The 15128-nt window shown below is 49.4% G+C and overlaps 3 protein-coding genes across 3 annotated transcripts; 2 read left to right on the forward strand and 1 right to left on the reverse strand.

Annotated features, from left to right (window-relative positions):
* Positions 1 to 171: 171 nt before the first annotated feature.
* LOC131286334 (homeotic protein female sterile) lies at positions 172 to 5166 on the reverse strand. Its single transcript, XM_058315272.1, has 4 exons — positions 5028 to 5166; positions 4142 to 4306; positions 3975 to 4040; positions 172 to 3890 (listed from the first exon to the last, which is right to left on the reverse strand). Exons 1-4 carry the CDS (start codon positions 5053 to 5055, stop codon positions 376 to 378), a joined length of 3774 nt encoding a protein of 1257 aa, XP_058171255.1. The 5' UTR covers positions 5056 to 5166; the 3' UTR covers positions 172 to 375.
* A 1792-nt stretch (positions 5167 to 6958) lies between these two features.
* LOC131289853 (3-phosphoinositide-dependent protein kinase 1) lies at positions 6959 to 9565 on the forward strand. The gene is made up of 3 exons (XM_058319190.1): positions 6959 to 7431; positions 7589 to 9003; positions 9127 to 9565. Exons 1-3 carry the CDS (start codon positions 7293 to 7295, stop codon positions 9253 to 9255), a joined length of 1683 nt encoding a protein of 560 aa, XP_058175173.1. The 5' UTR covers positions 6959 to 7292; the 3' UTR covers positions 9256 to 9565.
* A 2144-nt stretch (positions 9566 to 11709) lies between these two features.
* On the forward strand, positions 11710 to 14731 carry LOC131284140 (insulin-like growth factor-binding protein complex acid labile subunit). The gene is made up of 5 exons (XM_058312993.1): positions 11710 to 11769; positions 12305 to 12433; positions 12512 to 12692; positions 12975 to 14560; positions 14615 to 14731. The coding sequence occupies exons 1-5, from the start codon at positions 11710 to 11712 to the stop codon at positions 14729 to 14731; spliced, it is 2073 nt and encodes a 690-aa protein (XP_058168976.1).
* Positions 14732 to 15128: the final 397 nt, after the last annotated feature.

Below are 15128 nucleotides of genomic sequence, written 5' to 3' on the forward strand. Positions count from 1 at the left end.
CCACAGTTTCGCTGAACTTTTTTTTGTATTCCTTTCTGTAGTGATAACGTTATTATGCACGTAATAAAACTAGCAACATGGTTAAAGGCTTAGAAAGGAAAACTGAATAACGCATCATATCGCGTATTGGCCGAAAAGAGGATCCACAAAAAAGGGACGCGTTGGGGTTGTTGAACGCGCATTGTTGGCGTAAGCTTTTTTTTTTCTTCATCTCGCAAACCGAGCCCTGAGTTTTGTAGTTTCCCTCCGGCGGATTTCCGTTCTCTTAGGAACACGTATCGGGGGTACGGAGCAGTTCATGGACACCCTTTTTCCTCCCCCCTTCTCTGGATCGTGCGCTAATGGTGTTGGTCGATTTGTTGTTTCACTTCAGTTTTAGTACTCCAGATGCTTTATTTCATAATCGTGCCCGTTACAATCTTCGTTAAAGTAATCTAATAAGCTGTTGTCCGGCAAGTAGGTAAACATGGGCTTGTCCTGGGCACAATCCAGCACCATCCGGTGGCAGTTGTTGGCCGTCAGCACGCTGTCCGTGTCGGCGTCGGTGGTGAGCAAGCTTTCAAAGTCCATCGCATTGTCCTGGAACGAGTCGATCTGATCGCCAATCAGTGTGCCATTGTTGCTGGTGCTGGTGCTGCCGCTACTGCTGACGATGGAAGATGGAGCTGTTAGTTGGGACATTTGCTGCTGCTGCTGCTGCTGCTGATGGTGTTGTTGGTGGTGGTGCTGCGGCTGATGGTGTTGTAGGTTAAAATGTTGCTGCTGTTGATGGTGTTGATGGTGATTCGAATGCAATGTCGGTTTGCTGAGGTTGGCGTTTGTGGAGGAGATGGCCACGGTCTTGAAGCAGTTTGCAGGGCTGCTGCTGGTGCTGGTACTACTGCTGCTCGTACTGCTGCTTGCCACCGGTTGCTGCACTTGCATCGCAAACCGAAATGTCCCTATGGAGCGGTTCGCATCGTAGTTGCTGTTATTATTTGTGTCACTTTGCTGCAAGGCCTGCTGTTGTTGCTGCTGATGATGATGGAGATGATGATGATGGTGTGTTTGTTGTTGTTGTTGTTGTTGTTGTTGTTGCTGCTGATGCGATTCGAGTGGATTTTGTTTGACCGTTATGCCAGCCTGACGCACGCCATGGTTAAGTAAATCTAATCGTAGCGAGTTCTCGCTACCAACACCATTTAAGATGTTATTGTTGTTCACGTACGTTTGGTGATGATGCAGCCGGGGATCACTGTGCATCGGCTGACCGTGCTGTTGTTGGTGTTGATGGTTCGCAAACAGTTCGCCGCCTCCATTAAGATCATCCCGGCCCCCGAACAGACCGACAGTCGTCGTCGTCGTCGTCTGGCCCGTGGCCGCCGAGTGCGCCTGAACGTAGTGATCGGTGGTGGTGCTGCTGCTCGGATCCAGATCGTGATTCGTAAGCATCGGAAACGGACCATCACTGTCGAGCGAGTGCATTTGAAAGTCCACCAGATCGATATCGCCGAAATCGTTCAGCATGATCGTATCCTGCTGCATCGAATCGTCGCCCGTTCCAGTTACCGTGTCAAAGTTGACCGATTTTAGGCTCAGCGATAGATCGTGCATATCACCGACCACCGCCCGACCGCCACCGGGAACACCTCCTCCGACGATCGCAGGCAATCCGGCCGCCCCGTTCCGGATGGAACCGGACGACACCGCCGACCCGCCGACGGTGTTCCTTTCGCCCCCGGTCGGGTCGGCGTTCATCGCAATGCTGGAAATCGTTGGCTGCACCTGCCCGAGCACCTTGTCCAGTGTGGCCATATGCGTTGGGCTGCGATCTGGCACGGGCAATGTGCTAGCGGCACCGCCTGTCAGTTCCGGTGGCAAGATTTCCTCCATATCGTGCCCATAGTCGACAGTGGTGGAATCGGGCGCGGAGAGTCCATCGAGGAAGAAGCTGTCCTCGAGCACTGGCATTGTGGTTGTGTCGGGTGGTTCAATATTCGGAGCTTCTCCACTGTCCAGTTCCACCCCACCGCCAGTTTCCGTCGGTTCTCCGACGGGTATTGAGAACGGCGAACCAACTAACACGGCCGATAGCTGCGTTGATGGAAGCGGTGGTGGTGGTGGAGGTGCCGGAGACATTTGACACCCAACCAGGGCAGCCTCCGGTAGGACGGGCGCACTCGGCCCCCCAAATTGATTATTGCACAGTGAGCGAAATTGTTCCAGCTCTTCTTGGCTTTTCTTGAGCTGAAGCTGCAGCTCGGCTATTCGCTTCTGCTGCTCCGCCAGCAGACTATCATCCAGCTCCTGATCAACGGCCGCGGCACTGCTAACGCTCAGAGGGCCACTGTTTGCCGGGGATCCGGCGTTAGGATCGATTGACTTCAGGAACGGCTTTAGTCGTTCGATGAGGTTCGATTTCGTACCGGATACGGCCAGATTGTACTGCTTGCAGTACTTTTTCAGCTGCGACACTTTCAGCTTATTCAATGTGTCCAGCCCCAGGTCCGCTACGGCCAGAGGGGTCGTCGTTATAGCTGGCGCTGTACCACCACCGCCACCACTGGCCGTAGCTTTGCCACGTGAACTACTCGAGACTGAGCTACATCCACCACCACCAACCCCGGCATTGCTGAGCGGCGAGTCGAGTGGTGTTAAATCGCTCCCGGCAATATCCTCACCATCGGTTGTACCCTGTTGCTCACGGTTCGACGGTGATGGCATGCTTCCGCCGGCTGGCGTAGGCTGTTTACACATATCCTCCAAGTACGACAGTAAGGTTTGCTGCTGCATAATTAGCTGGTAGTTGTTATCACTCGACGATCCATGGCCCGGCGTGGATGACGACGAAGACATCGAGCTTTTGTACGCCGATGGCGGACCCTTGTACTCGTGGAACTTCATCGGTTTCGCCTTTGTGATGCTCTTCGATTTACTCTTCTTCTTCGACGATTTGTCCTTGCCGCCACCTCCACCACCACCACCACCACCGCCCGATGGGACGCTGCTGGCGCTGATGAGCTTTATTTCCGACGGGATCGTTGTCATGGTGAGTGTTGGTCGGGCCGAGAGCAGATCACCGCTAGTGTTGGCACTTGGTGTTGGCAGTATGGGTCGTAGGTTGGAAGTGGTGGTGGTGCTGGTGATGCTATTGATACTGCTGCTAGGAGTATGACTGGTGCCTTGATCCATGGGGACATCCGCAATGGTGGCTATGCTCGCCCCACCACCAACGGTGGCAATGGCGGTGACGGTTGTCGTCGTGGCCACGACGGGTGTGGCGATTGCCGCCAGCACCGTACCATCGTTCGTAACGATCGGTATGGTTGGTTTAAGGGCGAAGAATTCCGGCTGCGTCGTTAGCACCGCTTGTGGTTGTGGAACTGTCTGTTGCGGATGTGTGTGAAGCGGTTGCAACTGTATCTGATGGTGCAGCAGTGTCCCACCGCCACCGTGTCCCTGCTGGGCGAGCGGCTGGCTCACCAGTACCACACTGTGCAACGATTCACCCTCGGAGCTGAGCGAATCTTCCCCCTCACCGACCGTCGTCGGGGTGGACACGGAAACGTTCGATTCGTCGAGCGTTAGCGCATAGTCCACCAAGCGACCCTCCTTCACGATGCGCTCGATCGGTTCCTCCACGTGCAGGATGTTTTTACCGATCAAATCGAGCGGGCCCGGCCGATGCGATATCTTCGAGTTGAGATGATCGACCAGCAGGGCCTTCTCCAGCATGCGCCGCTTTTCCGCCAAACTCGGATCAATGTTGGAGTCGCAGTGTTCCAGGATGTGCCGCTGCTCCAGCTCCACCCGATCGGGACGCTTTTTAATCTTCGCTTTCAGCAGATCACCGGTTTTGGCCCGCTCCAGCTGCCTGCGCTGTTCGTATATTGCCGGTGACGTTTTCAATGCTGTGTGGTGGTATCATAACGAAGGACAAATACATTTCAATAAAAATACATTTATGCTCCACAATCATTTTCCGAGACACTCACGTGGCATTATTCCTTGCTGTACCAGCTGGTCAAAGGACCGCCGCACCAGCAGCTTCACTTTCAGTGCTATCGTATAAATAAGTAAAAACCCGTATTGTTGATAAAACTGAATACTGTAAAGCACACAGGCTTTTATCAATTGGTTTGCGCTTTGGTCGGCTACTTACATTCCTTGTTTTTGTCCATCGCGCTTTGCAGTGGACTGCTATCTATGACCGCCTTGGGGGGAGACACTCTGGAGTAGGAGGTGCTAGCATGTGCTCCTTCGTCTAATACTACGGTATGTTGTTGTTGTGGCCGATCCGGCATGTTCGGATCCATGTCCGTCTTGTCTGCGCGTGAAGAATGAGGGGGTAAGATAAAATCAGTATCCTGCCGAGACTCCCTTTCGCATTCCGCACACTCTCCCGTGCATTCGTGTGTGTTTGCGTGTGTGTGTTCACGTAGCCACCGGCACGGTGCGGCTGAAGGACGCATACCCAACTGGTAGGAAACTTTTATCACAGATCGGACGTTCTCCAATGCATCCTAAAACAAGCCATCTTTCACCGACACACAAACGAGATGATTTTCGACCGTCGCTAAAACTGTCCTCTATTCCGGCGGGGTAGACCCGTCTACAGGACGGCCTAATTTCGCACCAACCAACCAGACCGTCGTCATACGCGCATTTCGATACGAGCTTCGCCGCTGGGTGGTAGGCGCAGATTAGTCATATGTTTTTTTATAAGTCGTTTTTCCGTACGATCCTGGGGCAGGGACGGCCGGGGGTTATTTTAAAGGACGACAATTCTCCTAAATCCCGTATCTAGCACCGTTCGAGTCAAGTTGCATAAGTTTTACCGCACAAAAAGAATCACACAAGTCGCTGCACCGTATTTACACCGTGTACGCATAATTTGCTATTGAGATTTTTTCCTTCTATTCTTTCCTTCCCTTTTCTGCTTCTTATTAGCACACCGTGGGAGCAGCAGCTGCAGGTACACCGTTTCGGAGCCATCGCCCTTTTTGCGGAGGGCGCACTGCAGTTTCGCGGAGGCTATCGGCTCTTACCTGCCAGAAATGAGTTATCCTTGTCCATTTTACTGCTGCTGCTGGTCGTTTCAATGGTAAATAAAAAGTTTATATTTTAATAATACCGTAATTCAATGGATAACAAGTAAACACTAGATTTTTTCCTGACAAGCACGGCTATACGTTTGAGTTCAGGAATCCATCTGCATTTGGGCACGAAAGAATGATTCACCTAATCTAATCATAGAACGTGTAGAACGCCCAACATTGACTGAGGTATGACAGAAGAGTAGATTGTTTTTCAATTTTCTTCAAATTCAAAAGCATATTATTAAAAAAGTGTTGCAGTTTTTTACGAAAATAGCTTTTAAAAGTACATAAGCTACCATGTAGTGTTTACGAATCCTGCTATCAGGCTCATCAAGTATACTATATAAACGAACGACATATGTTTTGATCTCGCGCTTTTTAAAAGCTCCTCGGGCTTTTACGTTGTATGCACACCTTGGTTAAAGAAATAAAAAACGCTTCGACACATCAAATGCGGTGAGATATTTACAATTTTTCTTCTTCTTCTTCTTCTTGGCGTAACGACCTCTTGGTCATGCCTGCCCGTTAAGGGTTTACGAAACTTGTTTCCCTGTTGTACGTGGATAGTCAGTCCTCTCGTACAGGGGAGGGTCCGGTCTCGGTTGGGATTCGAACCCACGCCGTCGAGGTGGTGAGCCCCGGCGCTCATGGGCCGATTTTCTAACCGGCGCTACCGCTCGGCTGTCGCGGACCCAAAATTTACAATTTTGCATGGTCTATTTTTTCGACTCGATTTTGTTATTATTTACTACATAATTTAAGCAGTTCGCTACCGACAACACACTGAACCATAAATAGATCGTTGAGACTGTCTATCCATGGTTAGACAGAAACCCAACAAACGCTTCAACGCAGTGCGCTTGCGGGAATATTTACAAATAACTGAGGAATCGGATTATGCTTTCAGTTTACTAGCTTCTTTTATTGTCTAATGCCTAAATAAATAAGTTCGCTAGAAAGATTTACATGCTGAACAACAATTAAGTTAGAAAAAAAATTGGTCTTGGAAACACTGTAGTGCCGCTGTATTAAACCACCAGCAACTGTCTAACAGATGTCATTGTGAGTCGTCTGAAGAAATGTTCACCTGCTTTGCTCATGACTACCTTGGTCAGAACTCACGACAAAATATAGTAGTGGTGGACGCTAAAACCCCGGAAAAGAATCATATCTATAAACTCCAACGCGGCAACGGAGCAAATCCTAACCTGATCTCGGGACTCTAAACAAAGAGATTTGTTTTTTCATTATTCTTGCGACGTTCTCTCTTTACATGTGACATGTACACGAACATATTTCAATCTGAAGCGATGCATTGGCCGATATTAACAAAACTCCCGACCAATCACTTGAAAACTTCGCTTTAACCTTTATTTCGGTGTTTTGTAACAAATTGGTAAAATGTAAGGTTACTGCGAATGGTGGCGCGTCGGAAATCTGTTGCCAAGTCCACGGCAAGTGTAAGCACAAGCGAAAGCATGAGAACCGAATGAGAAGCCCAACTTATATTCAATATTGTTTATTGGGCGGAGCAAAAGACTATCAATTCTTATTCGAACCCGGAAATGAAATCGTGTTTGCACCAGGATAAGAACCAAGTTCACTTCCTCATCGAACAAAAGTCAAAGTCCCGCTCACTGCCGGAAATGTTCATACGTACGAGAAATGCCTGCAGTATGAACAACCAAATTGGGCTGATAGGCCTCTCAAACTGGGATCGGAACTAAAAACGCCAACCAGGATCGGAATGTGCAATTGGATCCAGCTCCGATCTCGCAACCCTACACTCCATCATAGCTACCTGCACTTAAGTTACAATCTAGTACTTTTCTTAAATACTACTAGTACTATATCCGGATCGCATCGTAAATATTACCGAAAACTAATCGAATTAACTCAAAAAGGCACCCGAAGCATAACTTCCCAAGCAGCACATCCATGTTGAGCTTTCTCGCTTGATGACTCAGTGCGAAACGACTGGATGCACAAATCCTTTCATATCGTATTTGATACGTCGACTCTGCAAACAGTGCAAATTGTACTGCAAGTGAAAATAACGCCCTGCGGCCCAATGTTCGCCGATGCCCGAAAGTGGTAGAAGTCAGGCTTTCCCTGATCTAAGTTAATAATTTTCTTTCTCCTTCCATTCGCCACAACGAACCGCTGGCTAGCTCAACCATCATTTCCATCGAGTCGTCAGAAAGGTCGGTGGCAATGGAAAACAATCGCCCGCAACCGAGTAGTGGCCATCGCCTAAATGCGAATGATTTTTACTTCGGGAAGATGCTCGGCGAAGGTAGCTTTAGTTGTGTCTATCTGGCCAAGGAGGTGCGAACGTCGAAGAAATATGCTAGTAAGTTGCCCAGAGAAAGCTTTTTACTTTGTTGTTGTTTTTGTTGTTGCACTCGGGATAGCGGGTCATGTCCAGCCTGCGCTTGTATGTCACCGGGCAAGAATGAAAGTGTGCTAAAACTTGTTTGCTTCGATTCGTTTTCCCCTCTTCAACACAGTAAAAGTTTGCGAGAAAAAGTTAATCATTCGCGAGAACAAACAGGAATATGTTAAACGAGAGCGCGAGGTATTGAACCGGCTGACGGGAAAACCAGGCTTCCTAGGGCTGTACTGCACGTTTCAGGACCGCACCAAACTGTACTACGTGATGACGTATGCCTGCAATGGAACGCTGCTATCACTGCTGTCCCGACCATCGTTCAACCTTGATTGCGCCCGGTTCTATGCCGCCGAAATGTTGCTGGCACTCGAAACGATGCACAACATGCGCATCCTGCACCGAGACATCAAGCCAGAGAACATTTTGCTCGATCAGCACATGCACGTGCTGATAGCGGACTTTGGCTCGTCGAAACTCGACTATCAGGAGGAGGAAGAGCTAAAAGATGCCCCTCCCCCTTCGCCAAAAATGTCCACCGCCCGAAAACACGCTCAGCAAGTGCTGGGGAAGGCGTACCGCGAAGACGAAGACGACGATACGGACGACACGGAGGATGTGCATCCGGTGGCCCGCGGCAACAAACGGCGCAGCTTCGTCGGCACGGCCCAGTACGTGTCGCCCGAGATCCTTACCGGCACCCCGTCATCTCCCGCGTCCGACCTGTGGTCATACGGGTGCACGATCTATCAGATGGTGTGCGGAGTGCCACCGTTTCGGGCCGCCTCCGAGTACCTCATCTTTCAAAAGATCCTCAACCGCCAGGTGACGTACGGCGAGGGATTCGATCCGTGCGCGAAAGCGTTGATTACGCGCCTGCTACAAATCGAACAGTCCCAACGGCTAGGGGCACGTGATAATCCTCGCTACACCTCGATACGGGAGCACCCGTTCTACAAGGGTATCGATTTCGAGACGCTACGCAGCAGTCCGGCCCCGATAGCGCCCACGGAGGAAACAGTATTAAACGGGGACGCCGGGGCCAACTACTTCCCGGAGGGCATGAAGCCCGGGCTGGACGATAGACAGATAACGCGCCTGCTCGACTTTAAGCTCGCCGATCTGGAGGTTTCGGACGAAGGGCGCACCGGCGACGGAGACATCGATGCGGGCGAGCTCTACCAGGGTGGCGTTACACGTAGCGTCACGGGCACGCGGTCCGGCTCGTCCTCGATGAAGCTCGTCACCAAATCGCTCACGGACGGGTCGACGTCGACGCCTTCGTTCGATGGCAGCAAAAACGATCCCGGCCCGCTGAGCGTATGGGAACCGTTCACCGATGGCGAAACGATCCTCAAGTACGGCTACGTTAGCAAGCGCAAGGGATTGTTCCCCCGACGACGCATGTTCCTGCTCACCACCGGTCCCAGACTGATCTACATCGATCCGGTGAACATGGTCAAAAAGGGCGAAATTCCCTGGACGGCGACGCTGTCCGTCGAGGCGAAAAACTTCAAAACGTTCTACGTGCACACGGTAAGTGGACGGTGTGGCGGGGAGAGTAGCGGCCAATACCAGCGCGAACCGAAACGGTTGTTTGATTCGTTTTGTTCTTATCTTTTTCGTTTTATGCCCACCTTTCGTTGCAACCCCCGGCAGCCGAACCGTACCTACTATCTTGAGGATCCGGAAGGTTTTGCACTCAAGTGGTGCGATAGCATTAATGAAGCTCACCGTAAGGCTTTCCTCAACAGTGTAAACGACACTGGTGGTGCCCCAAACGTATGAAGCGTGCGTGCGTGTGTGTGAGTGTGCGTGTCCGTGTGTTCTTTTATTTAATAATATGTAATAGTTGCAAGTTTTCCTTCGCCCGCCAGTACTGCGGCCAGCGGCACGGACCGTTATTGGGAGAGTTAACTGCATCGATGTAAATCTTAATAAGTAGGATAGGGGCGGAAATTAAGGGAATGTTGAATTAAGCTAACGGATGGAACATATATTCAATAGAAAACACGCAATTAGATCAACAAAAAATTATAATAATAATACCAATATAAATGCACATTACTCGACCATTTTTTTTTCTCGAGATCAGCTTCATCGATTGTGCAAATTAAGTAGAATAAATTATTGCAAATTCAATTTAATCGTTGTGTATCGACTCTTTGTTTTCCTACTAGAAACCATTACCGAAATTGAGAAAGACAGCAAGCGTCAATGCAAAACGACCGAATAACACCGGCCGATATGTTTTTATGGGGCGTAGGGCGTCAGTTTGGGCTGTTGTACAACCGTTGCACATGAAGAGGAAAGCAGACAACACTTGACTCTCATGTGAAGATGAAACAGTCCCCATACCTGACAGACATTAGCACGAAGATACGGGACAAATATACTTTCTCGAAGGTGGACCTTTAGGGCTGTGGGCCTTATGTACAAATGCGTAGCCATGCAGTTTAGACTTCGAAACGCTGCCCAAACCTTCTAAAGGCTGAATTTTAGATGCGCAAAGAGGACGGGAATTCGTGATCATCGTCTTTTCTTCGTTACCGGAAGTACACGACGGTCTGAGACCAAGTGCGACTTCTCCCATGAAGGCCATGATATACTTCTACTGGCGTTTCATTCTGCGCACCAAAGGAGAACTAGGACTTTTGCTGAGGACAACCCCGCGAAACAGACGATGGGGCAAAACGGTGCGACACTTCCGACATCACATGGAAGAATGAAGGTTCCACATCTACACGGACAACAATCCGCTGGTGTACGCAATCTATCAGAAGTCGCAGTCGTCAGAAAAGGCCATGGCAAGCGTGGAAAAAACGTGACGACCGACGTACTCTCTCGCATCGAGTTCATCAGATCTCCCTCAACCCTCGACTACGACGAGTTGACCGAAGATCAGTCTCATGATCCTGAACTTTTCAACATCATCCTTCCTGAGATAACAATTCTTTGCAGCACCGAGGCGGTCTACTGCGATTACCCAACGAGTATCATCCGTCCGTACATAGCAAAGCTAATCCGGTTGCAACTGCTACACGTTCCAACCACGACATGTGCCACACCGGCACGAGAACCACCGCCAAACTGATGTTGGTCCGATCCTCGAAATGTTGGTACTAGCAGTTCCACCGTTGATACCTAGATGGCGTTGGCGTCTGCACATGTGGGGACCATCTGCAGGTGTTTGTTGAACACTTAAATATCATATCTACTCAAGTAAGGCTGTTAATAGCAAACAATATTATTTTTATTTGATTACATATTTGCAACAATATAATTTTGGGAAACATCAACTGAGGAGAAAGTTTGACGAACTTAGAGCAATGAAAAAAGTTGATTTTTCTGTGGGAAAGCAAATGAGCAGACCATTGGAGGTGTCATTGCACAAACTATCAACATAGCACTAAATCAACGCCAGTTCTACATTGATAAATACTTTGGTTCTGATTATTACCAGGAACGATAAGCACCGAGTATGAACATTTCCAGCGAGATCTGTCTGCTTTTCTAAGAGAAAAGTAGTTAAAAAGCTGAAACTAGTGCGGATAATAATTGGATTATGTTGCACTAATACTCTAATTTCTGTAGGAGGTTTAGTTTTAGTCGTCGACACCCTTCTTGCAATTGGCTTCAAACTAAACAAATTCTATACTCGGTGATAATTCTTAAAGCTGCATTTTTATTACAAATGATTTCCTACAACAACAAAAATATACGAACACATGAGAAAGCCGAAGCTTAATTGGAAACATCCTTGTACAAAAGAAATCAAAAACCCTGCCTAGATATAAACTGCAGCCTTGTGCGTACGATTTCTCGCCAACGACTAACGTTCAACCTTCGATGCACTACGCACGAACCCTTTGTTCTTATCTTACAACTATCCTACATGGCTTTGCTATCGTCCCGACGAACTTTTACCCATCCACGGTAAGGAGGGAGAGAGGGAAGGAGGGGGTCCCGATTTCTTTCACCCCGATGGCGATGTCTATTCTCTTTTTCTCTACGCGGCTGCTGCCTTCTTGTCTTACTTGTTCCTGCTTAATTTTCAAACGCCTCGACGAGGACAAGATGTTCGCCTTCCCACTTGCACCGCGCGATAAGACGTTTCCGCCTGGGCGGAAACTTACAACCGAGACCCTAGACCGCATGGTCAGCGGTGGCAAACTCTCATACGCGACGTTGACCATCGAGAGGACAACAAGCGTTCTCCTACCAGCTAGTTTCTTTCGTGCGATGGTGCCACAGACGTTTTCGATACTAAGGGTCATTACCCTGGCCCAGTTATTACTTTTGGTAAGTTACACTCCTGCAACACGGATTAACTAATTGATACAGTATATCTCGGTTACTAAATAATTGCATAATGTAGCTAAACAGGGCACAGTCGCTCAAAACGCAGTATGAAGTGTAAATCAAATTTGGAATAACATTCATAACACCAATTTTAAAATTAATAGCTAAAACAGCTTAAGTTCATCTTGCGAAGCGAATGAAGGAATATCAAGAGCACATTGTTAATTATGTGCCCGAAATCTGTTAGAAAACGTGTATTTGAAGTGCCGGAAGCGGAAGTGAAATGCGCCACATCAACTAACGGCGTTTCGAATTCAGTGCTATAGTGGCATTTCCGACAATGCTATACAACCAAACCATCAGACTGTTAGTTAAGTTTTACACTTATATTTATCATGCACATCACAACGAGTATGGTGAAGTTTCCTATCACAAAAGGTTCTTTTGAATGTATTTTTAGAACACGAAATACAAAGCCTTCGCTACCGTCCTGTAACAAACATATTTTTATTTTTATATCGTTTCACGGCGGTAGGCCATAGATGATACCGCAGCTGGCGAACAATCTTACGCACTGCTGGACTGTCCACCGGAGTGTTTGTGTGATCGGAACCAAGCGGAAGTGTCGGCTGGGTCAAACGGAGCAACGAAATCACAGCAGCATGTTGTAAGTAATAGTGATAACAAAATGAGGAAGGCTTTCTATAGGGACATGCAGTAATGGCATCGCCTTGTTTTGCAGTACTACCCCGCCGACGGCCAACCAACGGCCGATTTCGACGATCCAGCCGGTGAAGACTATTCCGTCCACGCCCTGTGCATGATTGGGCGCGGGGCAGGCTTCGAGGCGATTGAGGACCTACTGTCGCTGGACACTTCGGTGCTAAAGATCGTGTATACCTCGCAAACGGAACGTTTCCAGTGTAAGTCGATTTAATTCTACCTCGTACGCACGTGTCTCGAATACGTTTCGCCCGTTATAGCTGGTGCTAGGTGGGCGTAGCTGGTGCTGGAAGCGTTATCCAGCACACTCGCGCCACCTGGTGTATGCTAGAGAAAACTTTATTTTTATGGAATGGTTTATGTAGAGCGAAGACGTTTCACAAAATTGTGTTGCTTTAACAATTAACATCAATTACAACATGTTTGAACATAAAGTTTATTTGGAAATTCTAAAATTGCAACCAAATTACCATTCCCCGCAGTGAACGCCTCAAACTTGGCCCGGTTTGGGCAGCTACGTGAACTCCACGTACAATCACTTCAACCGCAACTGCTTCGATTCGAAATCGACACCACATTGCCCGTTGAACGGCTCCATCTCGAAGCGGTCGATCTGGTGCGCACTAAGCCCCCGCTAATACTCGACCGTTCTGCACCAAGCGCCTCCGATCTGGGACTTTCCAAGCAGCGCACCACGGACGGTGACGTACAGGGGAACAATGAGGCAAACATCTACCATGTCGTTGGAGAAGAGATGGAGATCGTGATGGACGATGGCGCAGATGGAGGCGAGCAACTCACCGAAACGTTCGAGGTCGAGATCGTGCCGTACGAGGTGTACAAGCGGGAACTGGCCAGCACTAGCAACGTGTCGTTCTTCGGCTGGAACAACCTAACGGCGCTCTCCATCCACGATTGCCAGCTGGAATCGTTGCATCCCGACTTCCTGTACGGCCTGGCGCACCTCGTGCGCCTCTCGCTGCAGCACAATAACATCAAGGTGCTCCCGCCGTTCGCGTTCTACGGTGCACCGAATATGCGGTTGCTATCCCTGGCCGACAATCGCCTGCTGGAGGTTAGCTACTACTCGTTGGCCGGGCTGCTCGAGCTGCGAGTCCTGGACCTGTCCGGTAACAACATTTCCAAAGTGTCCGAGCTCACGTTTCCACCGTTCCCGAAGCTGACCAAACTCGACCTGCGTCAGAATCCGATCGAGTACGTGTTTGATAGTTCGTTCGCGATCGCCAACATGACCCGCTCGCTGTTCATCGGCAGTGAGACGGTCGGGCTGCAGATTCGTACTCCCAAGCCCTTCCAGGGACTGACGCAGCTCGAGCTGCTTGAGGTGCGCAACCTTCGGGTGGACGCCTTAAACCAGTACCTATTCCGCGGGCTCCGGGCGGTACGTACCCTCCGACTAATCCAGGGAAACATCCCCTTCGTCGAGTACGATAGTTTCGCTGAAATGAAGAACCTGACCGAGCTGTACGCGTCCCGCTGCGGCATCGGCGCTGTCTCTATGGACGCGTTCTTCGGAGTGAAGCGACTGCGGACGATCGACCTGTCGTACAATTTGCTCGCCGAGCTACCGGTCGGTCTGTTCGACGAGCAACTGCAGCTGCTGGAGCTGTACCTGCAGGGCAACCGGTTGACTAAATTGCCGACCGAGTTCTTCCGTCGGCTAGCCCCGGCCGTGCAGGTAGTACGATTGATCGAGAATCCGTGGCTGTGCAGCTGCACCATGGTCGAGTGGCGTCAGGCAGCCACTAATCGCCTCAAGGTGGCCTCCACCGGTTCCTACGTGTACAGTAGCAAGTTGACACCGCGATGCAGCGATCCAGCACAGGGCATCTACAACCGCACCGTGTACTACGTGATCCGCAAGAACCTTCCCTGTAACAGCCACAAAACGTTCCAGCCAACCCGTCGGATCACCGAGCTTAACCATCAGAAGCAGGAAACGCTCATCCGAAGACGGCTCATTACAGCCGCTAAAACAATCCCCCCGGCGGCACTGCGCCCGATTGTGGTGCAGCAGACAAGTTTCGAGAATCCAATTCCACGGCATGTACCGGAAGCGGTCGTCGTTCATCATCATCAGCGATCGCCTGCCGACGATAAGTCGCTCCTATACGAGCAGAAGCGTCGAAGGCTACAGCAAAAGTTGCATCACAGCCAACGTTATGCGGCGCCTGCTCCGCCCGGGCAGCGTACCCTTAGCAACGATATCGAATACTAATCGTCCTTCAGCCTCTGGATGGCATTACGGTTTCATGGGTTGCTCTTCTTCAATCCGCGCAACCGGGAAGAAACGATCGCCATCCTTAATCATTACTACTGCCGTAGAAGTGGATGGAGGTCAACATGTTTGTAATAGTTGTAACATACAGCTTGATGAAGCAGTTTAGCTTAATTGTGCATAACACTTGTACCAACGGGACGGACTAGCACAATTACTTAATAGTTAGTTGTAAGCCCAAATGAATTAGAAATAATAAACGCTTTTTTTTTTTGAAAATATGTCACCCGATTCAACATTCTGCTTAGTAAGGTCCCAAATTAATTAAATTCAAAATTAGTACCTTCCCACTGCCTCTCGGAATCATATTTCTCGCATGAGTGAGAGTGAAGGAGGG

The sequence above is a fragment of the Anopheles ziemanni genome, chromosome 3 (genome assembly GCF_943734765.1).
Source record: "Anopheles ziemanni chromosome 3, idAnoZiCoDA_A2_x.2, whole genome shotgun sequence".
In the NCBI taxonomy this organism is placed as follows: Eukaryota; Metazoa; Arthropoda; class Insecta; order Diptera; family Culicidae; genus Anopheles; species Anopheles ziemanni.